The sequence below is a fragment of the Natrix helvetica genome, assembly GCF_964273705.1.
Source record: "Natrix helvetica genome assembly, chromosome: 6".
In the NCBI taxonomy this organism is placed as follows: Eukaryota; Metazoa; Chordata; class Lepidosauria; order Squamata; family Natricidae; genus Natrix; species Natrix helvetica.
Window position 1 is genome coordinate 18,339,230 of NC_138553.1, and position 19,677 is coordinate 18,358,906.

Here is a 19,677-nt window from a genome sequence, read left to right on the forward strand (position 1 = left end):
CACCATAAGTTCCAGCCATAGTTACCTACTTTTGACCAGATCCCTTTTGTCGGGAGCCTTCCCTATCTCATCAGTTTTACCAGGGGTAGGCTTCAAAAATTGCAGCAACGGGTTCGCTGCCCTGTTGCTGGGTGGGTGTGGCCATGGTGGGCGTGGCCTAGTCAGCCTCCTGCACCACTTGGGTGGGGCTGGGGGTGGGGGAATGGTTCACACTCCCCAGGCTCCAGAGGATTTCCTCGAGCCTCTGGGAGTGCGAAAACTGCTTCCCCCAGGCTCTGGAGGCCTTCCAGAGGCCGGAAACAGGTCCATTTCTGGACTTCTGGAACTTCCAGTAGGCCTGTTTTTCACCCTTCCCAGACTCTGGAGGTTTTACCTGAGCCTCCAGGAGGGCAAAAACTGCTCCTCCGGGCTGCTGAGGCCCCCCCCCGGAGGCTGGAAACAGGCCCATTTCTAGACTTCCAGAACCTCTAGTAGGCCTGTTTCCCCCCCCCCCCCAAGCCTCCACACTTACCTGGCATGATGAATGGGCCGTGAGAAAACTCCTGGGAGGAGTGGGGTGGGAGGGGTGAGATGGGTGTGGCCAGCTAGGGGTGTATTTGAGGGTTCGCTGAACCCAGCAGAATCCTAGCTAGAGGATTGAACCCGTGTGAACCCCCAGCAGCCCACCCATTTTACACACCAATACATACTTGAGAATAAGAGTGGGAAAGTCCTAGGCAAAGAAAGTACTTTACGTGCTGGCTCTTAGAAGGTTTCTTTTGAAATGAAACAGTCCAAGGACAACATGACTTCTGAAATCTGGATTTGGCTCAACCAATAGATGCTACTATACATGTTTGTCAGCCTTGACACCTTTAAGATCCACAAAGAAGAAGAAATTCTGGGAGTTGAAGTCCACAGACTTTAAAATTGTTAGGGTTGAAAAACACTCCTCTAGTATCTCAATAGACACACACACAAAACACACACACACAGACCCACACAGATACAAGCACACACACACAGTGCCAATACCATTAGTTATTCAAGAATACAATTTCAACAGCTAGACTCAGACAAGTGGCAGCTGCATGCTAAATCTGGATTTGACGGAATGAATGATGCAGATCTTTCTATCAGTGTGAATACCGCTCTTAGAAAGCAGTGAACAATAAGAAGATTGCAAAAAAGACACTTTTATTTTCATATTTCAGAAACGGACGAGGTAGTCAAAGACCTTGAAATGCCCACTGTCTCCCCACTTTTTATCTTGATGGAATCCAACATTGCTACTCATCCACCACAAAGTGACTTCTTCTAAGTAAGGGTCTATGTCAGAAAGAGAGGCTCTACTTTTCATTATTAATCTACTCCAACCCTTGCTTCTCCCTGGACTGAAAATCCTGGCATAAGGTGCTTGGTGCAAAAACAGAGTAGGTCACTCTGGGTTGCTTTAAATCATTGTTTCTCAACCTTGGCAACTTTAAGAGCTGTGGATTTCAATTCCCAAAATTCCATGTGGTAATTCTTCCAAACATCCCATCCAGAGAAAACCTCTTTGGAATGTGGTTTGGTATCACTATGTATCCCATCGTCTTTAAGCTTGAGAAAAATAGTATTAAGAAACAGGCTCTCAAGCATGGGATGTAAAGAGACAAGGTGTTGTAGTCCCAAACTACAACTTTCAGATGCATACACAGATATGCAACACATGTTCATTCAATTCTGCATGAAAAGCATAGTCCGTTCCAGTGGTGGAATTCAATTTTGTTTTACTACCGGTTCTGTAAGCATGGCTTGGTGGGTGTGGCAGGGGAAGGATACTGCAAAATCTCATTCCCACCACACTCCAGGGGAAGGATATTGCAAAATCTTTATTTCCACCACTCTCTGGGGCCAGCCAGAGGTGGCATTTGCCAGTTCTCCGAACTACTCAAAAGTTCAAAATGCAGGGTTGACTAATGGCTCAAAAGACCTTCGAAACAAAAATGGAGCTGAACTGGAGATAGAAATCTGCAGATTTTTGCAGGGTAGACAGTTAAATAAAAGGCAGACCGTTTGTGCTATCCAGAACGGCTGAATACCAGCAGGGTCAAAATATTCAATTAGGAAACCTCAAAAGAGGTGCATTTTGCCTTAAGCAAGCCTGATTGGCCTATTTTATATAGCTAGCTAAATAAATCGCTTGGTTATCAAAAGGTAGCTGGAAATAACTGATCTGTACCCTGCTTTTGATCAGACTATGACCCAGATTCTAACTGGAAGGGGAAAAGGAATGAAAGAATACCTCAGACTTTTAAATGCTAACTCATTCTCTTCCCAAATAGTTTAATGAATAGTTTTCCCAGGTTAACGTAATTCCAGATTCAATATGTGCATCCTATTACTGCCAAGAAAGCACATCTGCAATTCTATGCATAATTAAATAAGAAAAAAAAATCTCTCCTACACTTAATTGGATTTATTCCTAGTATATTGCGGAGCACAGAACTATTGATTAGAACCCTTTGACTCCCAGATTTTTCTTTCTGAGTTACTACACGGAATATCACAATGAAAGGAGCGACTCACTTTATTGTGATAAGATTCATGCTGAATATAACAATTATATAATAGTAATTATAATAATTATATTCAAAATCCACAAGCACCAAATTATTTTCATATAATTTGTGGCTATTTTCCCTTCAAACTGCATATGTGTTCAAATTACATATAAGAAAAGAACAGCTTTAGTCAACATCTTAAGCCAAATAGTTCAAAGTTTGTGTGAATGAAAGCCCATGGAGCAGAGGTGGGTTCCTACAGGTTTGGACCAGTTCGGCCGAGTAGGTAGCAAATGGAATGCACAACTACAGTATAGATGATACCTTGCTCAGTAGTAGTAACTGTGAAAGGGATCTTGGAGTCCTAGTGGACAACCATTTAAATATGAGCCAGCAGTGTGCAGCAGCTGCCAAAAAAGCCAACACAGTTCTAGGCTGTATCAACAGAGGGATAGAATCAAGATCACGTGAAGTGTTAATACCACTTTATAATGCCTTGGTAAGGCCACACTTGGAATACTGCATTCAGTTCTGGTCGCCACGATGTAAAAAAGATGTGGAGACTCTAGAAAGAGTGCAGAGAAGAGCAACAAAGATGATTAGGGGACTGGAGACTAAAACATATGAAGAACGGTTCCAGAAACTGGGTATGTCTAGTTTAATAGAAAGAAGGACTAGGGGAGACATGATAGCAGTGTTCCAATATCTCAGGGGCTGCCACAAAGAAGAGGGAGTCAAGCTATTCTCCAAGGCACCTGAGGGTAGAACAAGAAGCAATGGGTGGAAACTAATCAAGGAGAGAAGCAACTTAGAACTGAGGAGAAACTTCCTTACAGTGAGAACAATTAATCAGTGGAACAGCTTGCCTCCAGAAGTTGTGAATGCCCCAACACTGGAAGTCTTTAAGAAGATGTTGGATAGCTATTTGTCTGAAACGGTATAGGGTTTCCTGCCTAGGCAGGGGGTTGGACTAGAAGGCCTCCAAGGTCCCTTCCAACTCTACTATTGTATTGTAACTCGGCCTGCCAGGCCCTCAAACCAGTTCTCTCCTCAGTGCCATAGGCGCCACCATTTTTTTTTTAGTACTTACCCATCTATAACAACTCCTCCCATGATTCAGGTTTTTAAAAAGTAGAATAAAAAAATGCTTTGAATCCTTCCTACCCAAAGATGAGAAATACATAATTTTACAAAATGTTGTGAATGTCTTTTTGCAATTCTTCTAATGAGGTATGTTTTACTGAGAAATTCCCTTATTGCCCGCCATGTGAATATTTGTCACACATTAAGATACTATATAGAAGAATATAATTAGAATTAGAATTGGAAATAGAAATAGAATAGAATAACAGAGTTGAAAGGGCCTTGGAGGTCTTCTAGTCCAATTCCCTACTCAGGCAGGAAACCCTATACCAGTGATGGCGAACCTTTTTTGGCTCGCGTGCCACAAGTGGGGGGAGCGCAGGGGGGTTGCATGCGGGTGTGGTGTACCCATAATGCAACGCGTGACCCCCCCAGTGTGCATGCATGCACAACGCGCGACCCCCCCATTTTTACATGCTTTTTTCGCCCTCCCCAGGCTCCAGGGGCTTTATAGGAGCCTGGGGGGGGGCGAAAAGAGCCTCCCCCGACCCCCTGGAGGCTTCAGGGACCGTCCCTGAAGCCTTCGGAGCGCTTAAAACCACCTTCCTCGCGTGCCCTGACAAATGGCTCCGTGTGCCATAGGTTCGCCATCACTGCCCTATACTATTTCAGTATAGTATAGCATAGCCTTTATTGTCATTGTACATCATGTATACAATAAAATTGGTTTGGCGAATGGTTGTCCAATCGCTTCTTAAAAACTTCCAGTGTTGGAGAATTTACAACTTCTGGAGGCAATTTGTTCCCCTGGTTAATTATTTTAACCGTTAGGATTTTTTTTCTTAGTTCTTCGCTCCTTGATTGATATGAACCAGGCCATGTGGTTAATCAAACTAAAATTTAACTCAGTGTGTGAACCTAATCTTAGAGTATATCCAGTTGATTACATTTATTTTGTAATTATTACATTGTTTTTTAAGCTATCCAATCCAGAAATCCACTTGCTCTGCATCTATCTTTTGCATTTCAATTCTGGTATAGGTTTACTACCCATTCTAGAGTTTGTATTTCTGAAGAGGGTTATTTTCTAGCAGACTCTTTCATTACTCAAACTAGGTAGTGGCACTGCTAGCTCTGATGATGTTACCTAGTTTGGATAATGAAATACCTGCAAGAAAACAACCAGGTTCAGAGAGCACCAAGGACCCTTCATCTCATTCAGTCGTGAAATTCAAATGTTTTTACTACCGGTTTTGTGGGCATGGCTTGGTGGACATGGCAGGGGAAGGATACTGCAAAATCTCCATTCCCACCTCACTCTGGGGCCAGCCAGAGGTGCCATTTGCCAGTTCTCTGAACTACTCAAAATTTCCGCTACCAGTTCTCCAGAACCTGTCAGAACCTGCTGAATTTCACCCCTGAGTTTCGAATATTCACCTTTACTGAAGAGGGGTAAGCAATCTGGCTAGCTCTGCATATGGAAATTCTTACAAATGACCAGGATACTTGTGATTAATTGGATTTGAAGACTAAAAAAAAATCTCAGGGGCATTAAGCTGCCTAGGCATTTTCTAGTGGCACTTGGTAACAATTTAGCAATTTACAGCATATTTAGTTTTTGAGTGCTTTTGTTCGTAGCAGATAGAATGTTGGACTAGAATTGCACCAATCCACAATCAAACTCCTATTCAGACAGGAAATTCACTAGTCATAATATCTTGGCCTGTTCTTATTCAGAGTCATTATTTTTGGTGAAGATAAATAAAAGGGGAAATCAAATGAATGACCTTGAGCTCTTACAGAGAAGTCAAAACATAAATATAATATAAACAGGGAATTACAGGAAACATAATAACTGTTAAAATGCCAACATAATGGATATTTTTTATAAGCAAATTCTGAAGTTCAACAGTTCCTTATTTTTTTTTTTACTGTGTGAGTTGGAGAGGAAAAGAAGAAAGCAACAATAAGGACAAAATAATTCAGAGTGTACTTAAACTGTCACACCGTGTCATATAATTTAGCTAAATGGCTAAACTATTGGTCACTAAATACATTCCTTCAAGCTGAGCTCAGCTCCTGGTGACTACTTACAAATATTCTTTTTAAATCCTAATTTAGCCTAAAGCCTTGGAATTTCTTTACGAAATGTGCTGCAGAGTAGTACTTTGAAAGTTAGCAATGCAGGTCTTGGAAAAGATACTCAGCGGTTACAAAGCTCAGAATCATGCAGACAACATTTTTTCCCCCTATGACACTCTGTGGAAGTTAGTCTTCGCAGAAGCAGGATAAAAGCTGTATTGATCTTCCGTAACTTTTATGATGGGGAAAGTTCTTGAGAATACCAAGGGTAGCCAAGAAAACAGGGGAAAAAAATTTTTTGAACTAATCAACCCAGAATTCTCATTCAAGAGACTCAAATTATTCTCTTTCAGGCACAATGTGTGAATCTCTAGCTCTTGGGAGAAGAATTGGATGCTGGGAAAGGTGGAAAGAAAGAGAAGAATGCAACCAGCAGCAAGGTGGAAGTTACAATGGTGATGGGTGCACTTTTAGAAGACCTGAAGAACTAGATTGGGGACAGAGCCTTCTCAAGATGATTTCTTTATGTGGTTACTAAGAGTTGACACTCACTCTTGTATATAATCCATCCTTCCATTCATTCATCCATTCATCCATCTCATGGTAGCTTAGGCTTGTTCAATATCAGCAAAAGCCAACTATATAGAGGCAGAAATTAAAAAGTCTTGGGATATCACTTTCCTCTATTTAAATTTGATATGTCAATGTACTTCAAAGGACAAGATAAAACATATACGAGACCTTCAGAATATGCTGAAGAACGGTATTCCCCAACATGCTAGTATGAGCATTTCAGCTGGATTCTTGGTTTTAAGATTTTCCATCCATTCCTTCATTCTTCTGCTAAATAACTATAATTAAGCTTATCATAAAATAGTTCTTGTTATTAGGTGATGAAGTATTAATTCTAGCACTTTGGATAAAGAGAACTAGATGTTTTTGGAATCCTTGAAATCTTGTACATATATACACAAAATCAATCTATCTCTCTCTCTCTCTCTCTTTCTCTCCCCTCCCTCCCTCCCTCCCTCCCTCCCTCTCTCTCATCTTGGTCATCAATAAATCTTTGAGAAGGCTTTATTGTTATTTGCACTTTGCAAATTTATGTGTTCAGGATGTTGGATAAAACATTATTTGCTAATAAAGATTATCCCCAAACCCCAGAGGATTTGACATCAAAATAACTTATTGCAAATATTTCCAGTACTTGGTGTTGTTAAGAGTTAATAAATATAGAAGGCATGCTTCTGAAAAGCACATGGCTAAATCTGAGTCTGCTGCTGTGGGTTGTGTTTATTTTCCAAACAACCCATTCTCATTGTGTTACATCACAAGAAAATCTTGAGATTGGAAGGATTTCTAAAGCATTGGGGCCTGTGGAGTTGAAGAGGCTAAGATGCAGTAGAAGCTGTTTGGAAAGCCAAAAAAAAAAAAAAGGGGTGGGGGTGGGGGAGAAGGGAGCCAAGAAAAAGGAACCTGAAATTAAAGGCAAAGGGTGTTGAAGATTTTATTAAAAGATGTGCTAAGAATTCATCCAACTTATTTATGCCTATTTATAAGCTACCTTGTACCATTAAGCCTTTATGTATTACTCTATATAATCAAATACAGAAATAAATGCTATCAATAAGTATTGTTTATTACATCAAAAGCAGTTATAGGCCACCGGCTTGCCAAGTAGAAGGAAATTATAAAAAAAAAAGAACACAAAGACTGTACAAAAATCGAATGAATTCTGCTACTCTTTACTACAGAAGATACATAGTAGAAGTTGGGAAAGAGTAGAAGTTCTATTTCTCTGTCTCCTTAAGTCTAAGACTGAAGGGTTATAATGAAGGACTAGACTGGGGACAGATATTGATGGTTGCTAATAGTTGATACTGACTTTATGGCCCAAAATCAAACAATCCATCAAATGATTTTGCTGGAGGGTTTCTTAGCTTAGAGGTGTTCAATATCAATCAAAATCAACTATAAAATGCATTGGGGTTTGAACCAAGTTTACTGCTGTACATTCATCATAGAGACAGCGACCACTTCAGCTTCCATTGTCAATTCAGCTTCCATTATCAGTCACCTTAATGTGGGTTTCTTGGCTGGTTTAATGAGTTGTATAACACATACAACACATTATGGGTGGTAGTGAGTTGTTAGGGCTTACTGGCCCATGTAAACCCAGATAAAGTGGCTTCATTAAGAAACTATAGTTCAGCAAATCGTGGCTTAGCGTGTGCAAAGAAAGGTCTTTTTTGATAGAAAAGTAGCTTATAAGCAATGAAAAAGAATGGAATAAAATAAAAAGTTAATCCAAATTTAAAGTATACAATCAGGATATAACCTATTGGTGTAAGACTTCCTCAATATTTGGCCCTCAAAATGAGTTAGACTACATTTTCCATCACCCCCCTCCCCATTTAGGGACCCTTCCAGATGTTGAATGGCTATGCATCAAATTCCTACGCAAGCATGGCTCCTGCTATGCTACATATCTGGAAGGTACCACAGTGCTTGATCAGATGCTCCTAAGAGGCTACAGCCCTTCTCTCCTTATTCATTCATATCCATTCTATTTGTGACCTTGGGAATTCCAGGTGGCATGCTGACTAATTTCATGTGGCAAAATGGTAAACAGAGTAACCCATCAATCACCTTTGCCAGTTTATTAATCTCAGTTAAAATGTAATTGGTTTCTGTTGGGTTATTTAATGGTCAATAACTATTTAACCAGAGCAGTTGAATAATGAAGGCATTTAATTATGAAGTATTTAAAAACCAACCTGCCTGGAATCTCTTTCGATTTATCTTGATTGGATGTAAAATTGCCCAAAATAAAGAGTGGAGTACAGTAGTTTTGCTGTGCTATATAATGTTTAATTACTAGCTGCCCTTTCATTTTTGACATAGAATTCAAGGTTAATGAGATTAGTCAAGCTGACCTGGCAATTTAAATTCCTCCAAAAAGTAAATGGAGCCCTAAACTGATTTTCTGTTCAGCCAATTAAATCAAACATTTTAAGGAATGATGTAGCATCTATGGGGCCTATGTGAATTTTGATGCAATTTTACCTGTGGAATCACAAATCTGATATGGGAAGTCAAACTGATTCAACTGGGAAACGAAATCAATTTGGACATGTTATCTTCTGTACCATTTGGATTTCCAAACTGAATAACTGATTCAACCTCAGATAATTTATCTGACTTGGATTGTTGATTCAATCCAGAAAAGTGATTTTTAGGCCATATTCAAAATCTGATGCAATCATCAAATCAATTCAGTAACACCTATTTTTACACCACTGAATTGATAGCTGGCTTCCTGCACTCCCCACATGTCAAATTTTGCCAGGCCACAAGAAACAAGAAAAACAAGTGGAAATACTTCTGACCAGTTTAATTTTCCTCTCCTACAGACAGAATCTTGCCAAACTAAAGCAACTATTTGCATCGCCGTAGATATATTCTGAGAATTTCTAGGAAGGATCCTGCTTAATTCTCTTTCTCCTGACAAAATTATTCAAGCTTCACTCCCTCTTTGCCATAGTGGCACAGTGATTAGAATGCAGTATTGAAGGCTACGTCTGCTGACTGCCAGCTGCCTGCAATTCAGCAGATCGAATCTCACCAAACTCAAGGTTTGACTCAGCCTTCCATCCTTCCAAGGTCAGTAAAATGAGGAGCCAGATTTTGGAGGGCAATATTGTGACTGTGTAAACCACTTAGATAGGGCTGTAAAGCACTGTGAAGCGGTATATAAGTGCTATTACTATATAGCATCTATGGGACCTATGGTGTGCAGCCCCTCCCTTATGGGTGCAGACTAAATCTGGTATGAAGCCCCTCCCTTCTGGGAATTCAGACTACATTCCACTTCAGGTTTGGAAAAACAATTAATATTTAAACTGAATATTTCTACTTTGCTAAGCATTTATTTGAAATGAAGATTATCTTTTTTTCCAAATAATTTACTTTTAAGAGTAAACTTAGTTTTGGATTTTATTGAGAGGAAAGACTAGATGAAAATATCTGCACAAAAGTTTCATCAATATATTCAATGGCATGGGATTTCTGATTTAAGATACATGACTAATTCTTAATTCTAAAGCAGCAGTCCCCAACCTTTCTGGGTTGGTGGCCTGGCTGGAAGGAGGACAGGAGAACGGGGCCACGTGAGTGGTGGCCAGTGTGCATGTGTGCAAGGAATTCAACTTGCATGAGCGGCTGACCACCACACATGCCATGCACACGCAGCTCATATTGTACAAGTGGAGCTCCATGCATGTGTTCATATGCCCTGGGTCGCTGCTCATGCAAGTCGAGTTGTGTGCCCGTGCATGTCAACTTGCCTCTCATGTGGCAAGTCCATGAGTAGTCCATGGTCAAATTGGGGACCACATTCTAAAGTTCTCATCTTCTACTGATTTGTCTGCATAAACAAGGAAGCAAAGGCCATTCATAATTAGGAATTCCATGACACAGAGTGGAATGAGTCGCTTTCTTGTCATTTTGAGGAAATGCTATGAGGAAATCTAGACAGCAGACTAAAAAAACAGAGATTACCCTACCAACAAAAGTGCGTATAGTCAAGGCTATGGTTTTCCCAGTTGCAATGTATGGCTGTGAAAGTTGGACCATAAGAAAGGCGAATTGAGGCCTTTGAACTATGGTGCTGGAGAAGACTCCTGCAGGAGATCAACCCTGACTGCTCTTTAGAAGGCCAGATCTTGAAGATGAAACTCAAATACTTTGGCCACCTAATGAGAAGGAAAGACTCACTGGAGAAGAACCCCATGCTGGGAAAGACTGAGGGCAAAAGAACAAAAGGATGGCAGAGAATGAGGTGGCTGGATGTAGTCACTGAAGCAGTCGGCATGAGCTTAAATGGATCAGAGGGTGGTAGAGGACAGGAAGGCCTGGAGGAACATTGTCCATGGGGTCGCGATGGATTGGATATGACTTTGCAACTAACAACAACAAAGCACCTGAAACCAATATGTTTACAGATCCTATTAATCTGTTCAATATTTGTTTTACTTTTTGTAAAACACATCATACTTTGACAATAACAATTTTATAAGTAACATTTTATGGGTTTTATTGTGGGTTTTGTCTCTAGTTTCACATCTTTTCTTTCTGTTTTTGATCTGGTCTATGATTGTAATAAAAATCTAGTTTTGTATATCATTTAGGTAAGAACCACCAAAGTGGCATAAATGGCCAGCTTTCAACCGATGCAGCAGAATGATGGTGAAAACTACGTAGAGAATAAAGTTGATCTGTGCTGTGAATCTCATAAGACTTTGGGATTCTTCGGTTTGTTACTTCTATGCTGCTTTTCGAGGGTGCAATAAAATCAAGAAAGCAAGCCAACAATGAAGAAAGAAAAACAATAAGGGCAGTATTTAAACATAGAAGCAAGTATACAACAAATTGAATGGCACTAGAAACAATGAAAAAGCTCATTAAAGGCAATATTTTAGAAACAATGCTTGCAGTTTTTTGCTAGTCATCAGGAAATATGCAATGACTGAGCCAGAGACCTTTCAGCCAAAATTCTTTTCCATATCTCTGTATTAAAGACATTCTGACATTTGTTGCTAAACTTGGCACACAGAGAAGTCTCATGGACAAATTCTCATTTTTTTTCAGCAGAAAGCAAAAAAATAAAAATAAAATAAAAAATAAATGCCTGTAATCATTTCCTAAAAGCAGAGCTTCCCTTTAGCAATTTAAATGCTTCTGGAAAAGTTTAATCCTAATAGAACATGCGTTGGGTCTCTCATAGATCTCTTCTAGATCTCCACCCAGGGCTGGGCTTCAAAAATTTCAGCAATGGGTTCTCTGCCTGGTTTCTGGGTGGGCGTGGACATGGTGGGCGTGGACATGGTGGGCGTGGCCTAGTCCTGCACCATAGCAGTGGGGAGGGGCATTTTCACCTTCCCCAGGCTCCTTTCCTCGAGCCTCTTGGAAGGTGAAAACTCTGCAAGGGCCCTGCACTTACCTCACATCCAAAACGGGCCATGTGGAGACTCCTGGCAGGGGGTTGGACAGGGTGGGCAGGGCCAGCCAGGGGTGGGATATGGAGGTTCTCTGAACCAGCCATAATGTTAGCGATGGGTTCTCCGAAACCCAGACGAACCCATAGCAGCCCTGTCTCCACCCATGAATATCTGAAGTCTTTTTTTTTCTCCTCTGAAAGATTTCTAAAGCTCCAAGTGAATGAAAACAAGTAGGAATAAGTTGAAGAATTTCTCTCTGCCCTATAGTAAAGCTGTGATAATACTGTACAACCAAATATTTCTGATTGCCTGAGCAGCCATGACAGGCAACAAACCCCAGGATTCCTCACTATTGGCCATAAGAACTGAGGATTTTGGAACCTAAAGTTTCATGAATTCCTCAAATCTATTCCACTGTTGCAGCCTCAGATATTACAGGACATTCTCTTGCAGTTCAGACATTGCTTAGCAAAATACTTTAACTTTTCAGGCTGACTAAGGGCTGAAAACCCAAACACCAGGCCCTTGAATTAAAGTTGGAGACAAGCTGGTAACATATTGTTTGAGAAAAAAAATCTGCGGCAATATAAACTGTTCCATGTTTATCAGCAAAGCTTCAACAGCTTTCAAAACAAATGCACATTGAAATAATTTACAGTCGAAAAGGATTCCTTTTTCTTTTGTAAAAGAAAGATTAAGCAAATAGAATTACGGGTAAATATACAATGTTACAGACATTTTAACAGCATTTTATACTAATTTACTATTTGCTGATTGTTAATGTTCATGTGAGTTTCCGTCCATTGTGTCTTAATTCTGTCTTCATTATCTTATTTTATCTGTAGCAAAAAAAGAATCTCATTACCTTTCTTTGCTTCCCTTGTTTAAATTAGTTTTAGCTGACTTCTGCTTTGTTTAATTTGCCTACTTGTTCACTATAACCTTGATAGACAAGAGGATACTGTTAATTAGCATCTCAGGTTTGTCTTCCTTATAACATAAGTTCTTAAAACACTGGGCATTGTCTGATTAGTCATATAATTAAGACAGACTGTCCCAGATGAGTTAGAAATTCGTGTTAAGTTTTATTGATAGATTGACTATTGTTCTTTTGACTGACTTTATGAATTTTTGGCTTCAGTTGTACAGTACTGTTTAAAGTGGCATATTGAGATATTATCTTTATATTGCATTAATTTAATGTTGCAAGTAGAATAATGGGGATGTTTTTCTAGTTTCTAATATATTTCGTAAACACTCATTTAATTTTTATGGCTTATCAGTCCCTTCTCTATGTTTTCTTCCTTTTTCTTTTTTCTTTTCTTCAGTTTGTTAATTATTATTATTTTTTTAAATAAAAGAAAATAACAAGCAAAACAGAATTAAAGAGGTTTCAAATATATTTATGAAAAAAGTATATTTTGAGTTCATTAAAGCTAGCAAGTTGAAGGGAACAATACTATTTCCTTGGATGACTTTGGACAAGTGCATATTACTCTCAAAAAGGAAGTTATTTCTGGGTTGATGAAGGAAGATTGGAAAAAGTTCAAAGAGTATATATATATAATTGCAGAGCTTAACATAGAATTCAAGGCTATAAAGTGGGCTTAGCAATTTGGTCTTGTTGGAATGCAATATCTTCATCACTGAATAACCTCTGTCAGTTCCTACGTAAGAAAAGAACTGGTCTTAAAATTGAAGGACATGGCTTTCAGCTTGCATAGCCCTTCTATGCCTCTCTTTTAATTTTTTTCTCAGCATGCAGTTACAGCTTCTGCCTATAAAATGGTGGTAACAACCAATTGGATGGTTAATGAAGACTAAGCCCAGGATCACTTCTATATCTGTAGGGTTTCATTGAGACAATTAAATGACAGAGGCTCTAACATGATGTGGCTATTGCATTATGCAATGCAACCCATGTTTTCTTAGTCCTAGCTGTACAGTCTTCTTACTTGAGGCAATTTTTCTTCTCTCCAATTCATTTTTTTAAATAATTGCCAGTAGCATCCCTAAAGATGCCAGATCTGTCACTTTTTACCCTTTATCTTTTTGTCTCTGTGTCTGGTATTTACTGTCTTTGGACACCAATCTTCAATTTAGCTGCTACATCTAATAGCCAAATCAGATTGAAAAGCTAGAAAGCAATAAGGCAAATGTTGGAGAAAGCTCAATCATAGTGTCCAATAACACCCTTCCCTTCCCAGTGGTGCTAGTTTCATTTCACTGTGTGAGAAAAAAAACCATTCAAGAAGACGTCTGCTTCTCCTTGTTTCTTTCTACTCCTGTTCCAGGTTCCCTAAATCTAGTGCTTTGAAGATAGCAGAATAGCAGAGTTGGAAGGCACCTTAGAGGTCTTTTGGCCCAACCCTTTGTTCAAGTAGGAGACCCTATACTATTTCAAACAAAATTCTGGAGGCAAGCCATTCCACTGATTAATTGTTCTAAATTGTCAGGAAATTTGTCCTTATTTTTAAGTTGGATCTTTCCTTGATAAGCTTCAAACAGATGAGATGTTATATTCAATTCCTGTCATCCCAGCTAAAATGTCTGTGGGATTCAAGATAATATTCTCCATGATTTTTCATCTACTGAAGTAATTAGTACAGTGAAAGGGAATTTGTGCCCAAATCCTGATTCCTGGAATAACTTTTGGAATTATATTTAAATTACTTTTACTTCCTGAACATTTTCATCTATCAGATCATTTCACGTGGTTCATTTCTCACTTTGGGAGCTGAAAAAGACATTTTGAATGTTCCTCATTCCCTGAAAAAAAGACTTTGAATAGATACTATTTTTTCCTCTCCAAGCCAGGAAAGTTGTCTCTTTTCCTGTATCTATCTTGAAATATAGGTATGCTAAGATTTAGTTATTCATTTAACTTAATTGATCAATAGCTCATTTACTCATTCTTCCATGGTTCATCTCAGTCCCCAATTAAAATTGCAACAAAGAACTTATTAAAATACTTACACTTGTTCGGTATAAGAGCGGCAATGGAAGCAGCAAAAGTGGAATTAAAACAACCAGTAGTAGGTTTCTGGCCTGGAGAAATTCCTTGGCTAGTGTCGTTCCACACTGCATGTTGTTAACTTGTTGATTTCCTGATGAATATTCCCCAATAGACTCTTCCAGTCAATGGTTTCTTCTTTTCCACTGAAGAATTTCCTTCCTTCAAAGATACCTCATTCAATGCATTAAGAGGTCTGTGATTTTTAGATAGAGCCGACTTAATGGTTCTTCACAACCATCACACTGTAAGTATCTGAAGAACATAGTGCTCTTTGGCTTTTTGGCGATCAGGAAAATCTCCATGCTACTTCCATGATGCAGAACATCTTTCCACCTTCCATTACTGTTTTAAAGGAATGCAAATTGCACCTACAAAGATACAACTGCTTTGTTCCCCAATCACACACTGTCAGGGTTATCCCAACTGGGTTTTCACCGTGCTAATTAAAACTTTGAAGAAAACTCAGTTTTTCAGATTTACTTCTTCCTCTTTCTTCCTTTGTGCACTCTTGTGGTTTTTCCTTTCTTAACTGCTTAGGGATTAGCTTCCTCTTACTTTCTTTTTCACCCCCACTGCTAGGAATTTCACAGCAATTCTTGCAAAGATTACCTTGATAAAAACACTCAGCCTACCACAGCTCACCAACACGCAAGGTGGAAGAGTCTTTTCTCCTTTAGGCAAAACCTAAGCAGCTTTCTGGGGAAGAAATCAACATCCTTCCATAGAACAGGCTATTCCCACCCAACCACCCCTGCGGCTTCCCTAGCTCCAACTCCAGATGCTGGACAGTGTGGCAATGTCAAGGTCAGAGAGCTGTTGTGAAAATATGAATCCCTGTTGTGAGTACAAACTAATTCATTGATTTCCTTCACTTTCCACGCCAGCAGCTTTGTTTCTGAAGAATGAGAATATTTGCGGCATGAATGGTAGAAGTTATTCACACGAGATGGATGCATCCAATGCTGGGTTCCAGCAGGATAGAATAGGATAGGATAGGATAGGAGAGCAGATCAGATCAGATCAGATCAGATCAGAGCAAAGCAGAGCTTTATTTGGCCAAGTGTGATTGGACACACAAGGAATTAATCTCCGATGCAGAAGCTCTCAGTGTACATATGAACAACAAAGCAATATAATTATAAGATACCAATTGGGAAAGGAAGATGAAAAGGGTAATAGTAGTGCAGCCATACAACATGGGTAGCATACTACATCCTTAGGCATAAGAGAGTGCTCTGGGAATTAGGTGTGGTGTACATGCAAAGCAACAGAGTAATAATAATCATAATGCTACCAGTAAGAGGGGAGTAGTAGAGAAGATCAGGATAATAATAATAATACTATAGCCATACAACGTAGGTGCTAGATATTAACACAAGCTACTGTGGTTTCCACTCCAGTCCTCTGTTTAGGCAGAAACAGAGGTTTAATCTGATTGGTTGAGAGGTCTCACAGCCCCCTATAAAAGGAGAGCTATCAGACCTAACTGCTGCTGGATTGTACAGACTTGACTGTTGTAATAAAGAGCTGTTGTTGCGTTAAACCTGAGTCTGCCTTCTCATTGCACTGTCTAACATTGGCGAGAAAGGTGGGATTGAGAGGCAGATAAAGCAAAGAACGAACAACGAGTCAATCCAGAAAGTGAATCCAGCCCGGAGCATCGGCGCGGCATCGAGCAACCATTTTGAGCAGCAAACTCGAATCGCCTAAATGAAAATGGCTATGCATGCCCCACCAACTCCGTATGACCCAGTGGCCGAACACTGGGAACCCTACATGCTGAGGTTCGAATGCTTCCTCGAGGCAAACGACCTCATGGGAGTTCCAGACTCCCGCAAGAAAAACCTCTTCCTAGACAACTGCGGCCGAGAGGTCTTCAAAATGGCAAAAGACCTATCGGAGCCAACTCCGATTCAAGCAGTTACACGGGCGGCATTGCAACAGACTTTAAAAACGCATTACATGCCCAAGCCTTCAAGGCACATTCGCCGCCACGAATTCAATGTGCGGAATCAGAAGGAAGGAGAATCCATCAATCAGTATGTTGCGGCCCTGCGAAAGGCAGCAACATACTGTGACATCCGTGACCTGGACAACCAAATCCTAGACCTCCTGATCTGCAGAGTGCGAGACATCAACCTGCAGAGATGGCTGCTAGCAAAATAGAACATTTCTCTGCAGATCGCATTTGATGAAGCCAGGGCGTCCGAATCGGCCGACAAGTCCATGGAAGCCTTGCAGCACCAGCACAATGCACCACAAACCACACAGAAACAGGCACACATTCACCACGAGGCCGCAGATCAAGAAACTTCTAACAGCGAAGACAATGACAGCTACCGCATGCGCAGTAGCCGCACAAAGCTGGCGCAAAAATTCAACTCGCGTTTGCCGCCCTGCGCAAGCTGCGGAGGAGACCATGCCGATTCCAGGACACAACCTGTCAGCATTGTGACAAAAAAGAGCACATCGCAAAAGTGTGCTGGAGTGAAGTCCCTGCCACCACTTGGCAGCCAAAATCAAACTGCCAACAGAGGCCCAACCCAGGGGCCTGGCGGAAATACCAAGGGCGCCAGAGAGAGAACCCAGAGAGAGAGCCCAGAGAGAGTACCCAGAGAGAGAACCAAGAGTAACCTATCAAACCACGATAGGGCAAGTCCACACAAGGCAGCCAAAAAATCTGAAAAACACGGTCCTCATTGAGGACGCTCCCTGCGAGCTGGAAGTCAACACTGGATGGTCCCTCACAATCATCTCCTGGTCGACCCTGAAGCAAGCCATTCCGAGCCTGAAAAAAGGCAGCTTCGCATGCCAGACATCATGCTGCGCAACTACTAGGGGAACCGAGTCCCCATCGTGGGCCAAGGCACCTTCCAGGTCCAGTTCAAGGGCATCAACACCAAGCTTCCCGTGACTGTGGCCAGCTGTAGCACCGCTACAGAGCCTCCTGGGGCTAGACTGATTCTAAGCCCTGGGCTTGGAAGTCACCGTGATCAACGCCATAGTGGATGGCGCCGCCGAGGCGATTTTTAAGGACTTCGGGGACGTCTTCATCTCCAGTCTCGGTAAGTATGTGGGGATGCCAATTTCTTTTAATTTGGACCCCAACGTCATGCCTATCAGGCTAAAACCCAGGAGAGTGCCTTACACTATCCGCCCTAAAATCGATAGGGAAATTGAGAAACTGGTGAACCAGGGGATCCTAGAACCAGTTGACCATGCTCGCTGGGAGACCCCTATAGTGACCCTGGTCAGGCCGGATGGGTCAGTCTGCATCTGCGCGGACTATAAATGCACAATTAATAACACGCTGCAACAAAGCGCCTACCCTGTGCCCTTTGTACAGCACCTACTACATTCGCTAGGGCCAGGAATTTTTTTTGCTAAATTAGATATGGTGCAGGCATACCAGCAGTTGCCTGTAGATGGCACCACAGCGGAGGCTCAAACCATTGTGACGCACAGGGGTGCATTCAAATGCAACCACCTGCAATTCGGAGTTAGTATTGCTCCGGGACTGCTCCAAAGTGTCATGGAATGGCTTTTGCAGGGGATACCAGGAGTCGTCCCCTATTTCGACGACATTTTGGTATCGGCTGCAAACGAGGCACAACTTTTAAAAAGAGTTAGGGCTGTTTTGACCAGAATTTGCGAAAAAGGCCTCCGACTTAAAAAAGAAAAATGCAAAATTAATGTGCCCAGGGTAGAATTCCTAGGGTACATGATTGATGGCTCTGAGATCCACCCGACATCCTAAAAAGTAAAAGCAATCCAGGACGCCCCTACACCTCGTAATCAGGCCAAGCTGCAAGCTTTCCTCGGTCTTCCTAACCTCTACAGTGTCTTTCTCAAACAGAAAGCTACCGTCGCTGAGCCCTTGCATCGCCTCCTGTCTAAAAATGCCAAATGGTCCTGGGCCGAGCCGAGGCCACCGCATTCGCCAGGGTGAAACCCCTGCTCACTGCTGACTCCCTGCTGGTCCAGTACAGCCAAACCCTGCCACTGGTTCTAACATGCGACACTTCTCCTTTTGGCGTCGGCGCTGTCCTCAGCCACCGCATGCCTAACGGCGCGGAAGCCCCCATTGCCTTCTACTCGCGAACCTTGTCTCCCACTGAATGGAACTATAGCCAACTGGACAGAGAGGCTTTGGCTGCAATAGCGGGAGTCAAGCGGTTTCACGAGTACCTCTACGGCTGCGATTTCGAACTTGTGATGGACCACAAACCATTGTTGGGGCTACTGGCTGGGGACCGACCTACCCCAGTTTCCTTGTCTCTCTGCATGACCAGGTGGACTGTTTTCCTGACTGCCTACTCCTACAAGCTCATCCACCGCCCTGGCTTCATGTTGGGACATGCCGACGTGTTAAGCCGCTTTTCCACCAAAGACGCTGTTATTAAGCAGGTTCTTAACTGGGTATGGAGGGGATGGCCCAAGGAGCCTGTTTGCTAAACGCGATGAGCTGTCAGTAATCAAAGGTTGCTTACTGTGGGGGGACTGGGTGGTTGTTCCAAGCAAACTGCGAAAGGTAGTATTGGAGGCATTACATGTGGGACATCCTGGCATCGTCAGGATGAAGTCCTTGGCTAGGAGCTACGTCTGGTGGCCTAACATGGGCAGGGAGATAGAAGAGTGGGTGGCTACCAGCGCTCCATGTCAGGAATCCAGACCAGCTCCCCCAGAGGCGCCCGCTAAGGAGTGGGATCGTCCTCAGGCACCCTGGTCTAGGGTGCACATTGACTTTGCAGGCCTCGTTCATGGCCAAACTTTCCTCATAGTTGTGGACACATATTCGAAATGGCTAGAAGTAGCCCTGATGACCTCTACCACGGCAGAGGCGGTCATCAAGGTGCTACGGAGACTTTTCTCCATGCACGGCCTGCCCGACGTCTTGGTCTCTGACAATGGGCCCCAATTCACAGCCATGCAATTCGAGACCTACTTAGCTAGCCAGGGAATTCGGCATGCC

At 41.8% G+C, this 19,677-nt stretch overlaps 1 protein-coding gene across 1 annotated transcript in view; it reads right to left on the reverse strand.

Annotated features, from left to right (window-relative positions):
- SLC13A4 (solute carrier family 13 member 4) overlaps window positions 1-14,776 on the reverse strand; it is a gene marked incomplete at its 5' end in the record, with an annotated part of 43,835 nt that extends 29,059 nt beyond the window's left edge. The window contains one exon of the mRNA XM_081958702.1: window positions 14,666-14,776. Coding sequence (XP_081814828.1) covers window positions 14,666-14,776 — 111 coding nt within the window. The remainder of the gene's footprint in view (window positions 1-14,665) is intronic.
- Between the last annotated feature and the right edge of the window lie 4,901 nt (window positions 14,777-19,677).